This window comes from Cnephaeus nilssonii, assembly GCF_951640355.1.
Source record: "Cnephaeus nilssonii genome assembly, chromosome: 6".
In the NCBI taxonomy this organism is placed as follows: Eukaryota; Metazoa; Chordata; class Mammalia; order Chiroptera; family Vespertilionidae; genus Cnephaeus; species Cnephaeus nilssonii.
The window spans coordinates 47,274,290-47,279,600 of NC_137077.1; the positions used below are offsets into that span (position 1 = coordinate 47,274,290).

The window sequence follows — 5,311 nt, forward strand, 5'->3', positions numbered from 1 at the left end:
GGGGAGGCTGCTCTGCCCTGCAATGCTGAGGGAGCTGGCAGCCAGGGAGCCACCCTCCTCACCGCCTCAGCCAGACAGCCAACCCGGAGTCCCAAACCTGCCTGCCCAGATGCCCAGCTCTTGTCCTCAGGGTCAACCCAAGGCAGACTTGTCCCTCCTGGAGAGCCCTGGAGTCCCCCGCGGCAGCAGCCCCCTGGCTCCTGGCAAACGCCGAAGGTCTCAGCACCCCGGCTCCTGCAGACCCTGCGAGCTGCCCCTGTCCACTCCCCGGCAGCCTGGGCCTGCGTTCTGGAAGCCATTTGACATGCAAAGGCCGGACCTCAGCCTTCCAGCTAACTCCAGGGTGGGGAGGGGAGGAAGGGGCGTGGTGTGTGTGTAATGTGTGTGCACATAGGTATGCAGTGCTATTATACATATGCGTCTGCTGTGTGCACAGGCTTGTGCATCTGCTCTGTGGCCTTCTTTCTCCTCTTTCAGTCCCTGAACCGTTGGGGATGGGCACCTTCTCTTTCCCCATCTCTTCCCCATCCAGCCCCACCCATCCTTGGGTACCTGCACCTCCCTAGTACTGGAAACCCGTTCCTGTCAGTCCATCCATCTCTCAGCCTTGGCAGCAGCCGCCACCCCTCAGCCCCCTCCCCTTCCTACCTCAGGAATCGTCCTGGTTCCCGTAAGGCCATGACTGCGCAGCAGTTGGTTGGGGGAAGGGAGAATCCAGCAAAGCCAGACGGCATACACTGGCTCCGTCAGCTCAGCTTCTGGCAGGACACAGACCCTGCCCAGTGGGTCCCGGAGCTGGGCCCAGTCACCCGCAGCCCCTTCTGATGTGCCCACCCTGTTAGGGCCTGGATGGGCCCAGGGTTGGGAGCTGTGTCTTCAAAGCTGAGACATAAGCAAGCAGCCCCGGGGCCAAGTGTCCGGGGAGGGGGAGGAGAAGTGGCCAGCCCATTAGCCGCAGAGCTGGCGCCAGGCAGCAGCCCGCACTGGCCCTGGGGATTACAGAGAGGCCGCCCTCCCCACTCTCTTAGCCGCGTCTCCCCTCCTGTTCCCCAAATCTCGCTGGGTGAGGTGACAAAGGAGGCAACTGACAGCAGGTGAACGCAGGGCATAGCCTTGGGGGGTGGGGGGGGGATTGGAGACACAGGCTCTGGGGCCTACGCCAGGCCAGCTCTCCATCTACCTGAGCCACCTCCTCCGTACTGTGCCGGAAGCCCTCGGTCCTCCCGTCCCCCCGTTTTTACCAGGTCTTCCAGGCAGGGACCCCAGCTCACATCAGCCCTCCCACCCTCTTCTCCAGCTCTGGATGCTTGCTGAAAGCGCTGACCTCCAACCCCTCCTGCCTGGGGCCTGCAGTCGCCATCCCCGCTTGCTTCCCTACCAGCAACAGGGGGAACCCAGCAGGCAGGGCGCCAGCAACCAGGGAGGGAGGGTGCGGCGCTCCCGCTGCTGCAGGGGTGGGGCGTCCCCCTCCCCACTTAGCCGCACAGTCAGGCCAGTGGGAGGAGCTGCCCGTGCCCCCGCCGAGCCTGCGGGGGTATAAAGCCTCCTCGCCGCGGTCTGCGGCTCTGGGACCCGCTCCGCCAGCCGCGACTGCCCGTCCTCGGTCACCATGAGCCACCCGTCGGGCCTGCGGGCCAGCAGCATCAGCTCCACCTCCTATCGCCGCACCTTCGGGCCGCCGCCCTCACTGTCCCCCGGGGCCTTCTCCTACTCGTCCAGCTCCCGGTTCTCGGGCAGCCGCCTGCTGGGCTCGGCGTCCTCCAGCTCCTCCGTGCGTCTGGGCAGCTTCCGCGGGCCCCGGGCCGGCGCGAGCGCCCTCCTGCGCCTGCCCTCGGAGCGCCTCGACTTCTCCCTGACCGAGGCCCTCAACCAGGAGTTCCTGGCCACGCGCAGCAACGAGAAGCAGGAGCTGCAGGAGCTCAACGACCGCTTCGCCAACTTCATCGAGAAGGTGCGCTTCCTGGAGCAGCAGAACGCGGCCTTGCGCGGGGAGCTGAGCCAGGCGCGGGGCCAGGAGCCGGCGCGCGCCGACCAGCTGTGCCAGCAGGAGCTGCGCGAGCTGCGCCGGGAGCTGGAGCTGCTGGGCCGCGAGCGCGACCGGGTGCAGGTGGAGCGCGACGGGCTGGCGGAGGACCTGGCGGCGCTCAAGCAGAGGTCAGGGGGCAGGGCCGGGCGGCGACCTCGAGGAGGCTGCCCCACCCTTCCCTTCCCTTCCCTTCCCTTCCCTTCCCTTCCCTTCCCTTCCCTTCCCTCTCCCCCAGCCGCCCCAGGGAGGTGCTGCCAGGCTCGACCCGGGAGGGCGTGTGCCGGCAGCATCCTTGCCCTCCCTCTACCACTTGGCTGAGTCTCTGGGAGGCAAAGTGGCTCTGTCTCTCCGTGTATAAAGCGGCCTCCGCTCAGCTCCCAGCCCACTAGACAGAACATGGGGCGCGCCCATCAGGCAGCCTGAAGACCCCTCCTGGGAGTCCTGGGCAGTACCCCAGATCCTGGGGGGCGGGGGGGGGGAGGTGCAGGAGGATGGTGACCCTGCAGCTCAGCCTCTGCGCCTCTGCCCACTCTTCCCACCAGGCTGGAGGACGAAACACACAAGCGGGAGGACGCCGAGCACAACCTCGTGCTCTTCCGCAAGGTGAGCCCGGGCCCCGCGTGGATTTCCGTCTCCCTGTGTGTCCAGGGTAGCATCTGTGGGTGCGGGGAGGCCATCAGAAGCCTTCAGAGGCTCTTCCTCGTGCTGAGTAGCCCCTCCCTGCTCTTGAACCCCCACTGCTGCTCCACGAAGGACGTGGACGATGCAACCCTGGCCCGCCTGGAGCTAGAGCGCAAGATTGAATCTCTGATGGATGAGATTGAGTTCCTCAAGAAGCTGCATGAGGAGGTGGGTGAACCCGGATGTCAGGGGAGGCTTCGGAGGTTGGGAGTGGTCTCTTTGGAGCTAGGAGGCAAGCTCCGGAGGAGACTGGCAGATGCAGCGGAGGAATGGCCCCGGGGAAGCGAAGTGAGACTCTGTGGATAGACGACAGCCCCGCCACCTCGGCCTACAGGTGGTTTGTCTCCCGCCCACGCGCCACCTGGTGGCGAACAGCGGAGCTGCACCCGACAACCTAGCCGCGGGCTCAGTGTGGGCCGGGCTCAGGCTGCGCCGTCCTGTGCGCGGCACTCCTTGGCGCCCCCTTTTGTTCACTCAAGTGTTTGTGCTCTTTTCTGTGCGCCAACTACACGGCCCGCGTGGGATCTGCGCGGTGAACTCGACGTCTTGTCGTCCGGGGCGGCAGGAGTTGCGAGACATGCAGGTGAACATGGAGAGCCAGCAGGTGCAGCAGGTCGAAGTGGAGGCGACCGTGAAGCCCGAGCTCACAGCAGCGCTGAGGGACATCCGCGCGCAGTACGAGAGCATCGCAGCGAAGAACATGCAGGAGGCAGAGGAGTGGTACAAGTCCAAGGTGGGAGAGCCCAGAGGGCTTGGGAGGACCCCAGAGGGTAGGGCGCTTGGGCGGCGGCGCACCCTGTCGGCCCACACCGGGGTTGCCCGCCACCCTGCAGTACGCGGACCTGTCGGACGCCGCCAACCGGAACCACGAGGCCCTGCGCCAGGCCAAGCAGGAGATGAACGAGTCGCGACGCCAGATCCAGAGCCTGACGTGCGAGGTGGACGGGCTGCGAGGCACGGTGAGCACCGGGCTGCCCGCCGGCCGGGGGGGGGGGGGGGGCGCAGGGAAGGCGGTTCCCTCCCTGACCGTGCTCCCGCCCCCGCCCCAGAACGAGGCGCTGCTCAGACAGCTGCGGGAGCTGGAGGAGCAGTTTGCCCTGGAGGCCGGCGGGTACCAGGCGGGCAACGCGCGCCTCGAGGAGGAGCTGAGGCAGCTCAAGGAGGAGATGGCGCGGCACCTGCGCGAGTACCAGGAGCTCCTCAACGTCAAGATGGCCTTAGACATCGAGATCGCCACCTACCGGAAGCTGCTGGAGGGCGAGGAGAGCCGGTGGGGGCGGGGCGGCCGGGGGTGGCAGGGTGTGGTCATGGAGGGGATGTGTTCGGGGCTGGGCAGAGGAGCTAACCACTTGCTTCGCCCCCAGGATCTCCGTGCCCGTCCATTCCTTCGCATCCTTTAACATAAGGACGACTGGTGAGTCTCCCACGCCTGGCCTCCAGCCGGTCTGTCCCCTGGTCCTCTTCTGCCCTGACCCGACTCTTGCTATGGCTCTGCCCAGGGATTGTGTCTCCCTGTGAACTATTGAATCCTGGTCTACTCTCGTCCTTCTTGCTAAGTCCTGCCCCTCCCCTCACAGTCGGTATGAGGGCTTAAAAGAAGGTAATCGCCAAGCCTCTTCCCCCCTCACCTGCTTTTTCCAGTGCCCGAGGTGGAGCCTCCGCAGGACAGCCAGAGCCGGAAGATGGTTCTGATTAAGACCATTGAGACCCGGAATGGGGAGGTGAGATGGGACACGGGGCCAGGACCCCATCGTTTCCAATATTATTTCTGAGCCCCAGCTTGGCTGCAGCTGATCTTAGGATACTGTGGGTTAGTGGTTCTTGGGGTGGGAGGGAGACAGAGAAGGTAGATGGATAGATTGGAGCCTCAGCTTTTTATGCCAGAGGGGAGATACCAGGTCCCAAAGGAGCTGGGAGGAGGGTGGTACTGAATGGTTTGTGCCCTTCACATGCCTTGCCCCCAGCAGGTGGTGACAGAGTCCCATAAGGAGCAGCGCAGTGAGCTGGACAAGTCCTCTACTCACAGCTACTGAACGCCTTGGTCCAGAACTCCCTGGCCCTGCCCTCGGCCTACTGAAAGCCCATACCCTAACGCCAGCCCTGAATTAGTCTCCTCTCCATCTGCATGCATCTAGGGGGTGTACCAGTCACCCCTTCCCTGGCCTCTAGCCAAACCCTACCCGGGCAGCTGTAGCTGAGCCTCTCCCTGCCCTGAATATAGATATGACCCATGTGTTCCCCTTTTCTGACCTTGGTAAGAGGCCAACGATTCCCAAGTCTACTTCTGCCACGATCCCACGATCAGGGGGTGGGCCAGGGTCTGAGTTTAACTTATGAACCAAATAAACTGCTGTCAAAGAAACCTCTGTCGTGCATTTGTGTCTGTGGGAGTGGTGGTACCTGTGAGGAGGAGGCTCAGCAGTGTTTCTCCTTGTCTCTAGCCATTTCTTTTCTGCATCCCACTATCCGTGCATCCCGCTAGGCGGCATCAATGACTCCTGTCTACCTTTCTGGCTTTTCTCCTACCTCTCTGTCCATTCTTTCCAACTTCTGTTCCCCCTCTGCAGCCCTGAATGCCCAGTTGCCTCTGGGTGTTCCATGGGC

The 5,311-nt window shown here is 64.1% G+C and overlaps 1 protein-coding gene across 2 annotated transcripts; it reads left to right on the top strand.

Moving 5' to 3' along the window:
- Positions 1–1,609: 1,609 nt before the first annotated feature.
- Positions 1,610–4,931, top strand: PRPH (peripherin; the record flags this gene model as incomplete). 2 transcript variants are annotated; one of them, XM_079773549.1, is made up of 9 exons in its annotated part: positions 1,610–2,154; positions 2,569–2,629; positions 2,780–2,875; positions 3,273–3,440; positions 3,541–3,666; positions 3,757–3,977; positions 4,072–4,121; positions 4,349–4,428; positions 4,672–4,931. In XM_079773549.1, the coding sequence occupies 9 exons, from the start codon at positions 1,610–1,612 to the stop codon at positions 4,738–4,740; spliced, it is 1,416 nt and encodes a 471-aa protein (XP_079629675.1). In that variant the 3' UTR covers positions 4,741–4,931. The 2 variants fall into 2 exon arrangements, with proteins under 2 accessions (XP_079629675.1, XP_079629674.1); XM_079773548.1 differs by having other exon boundaries at positions 4,675–4,931.
- Positions 4,932–5,311: the final 380 nt, after the last annotated feature.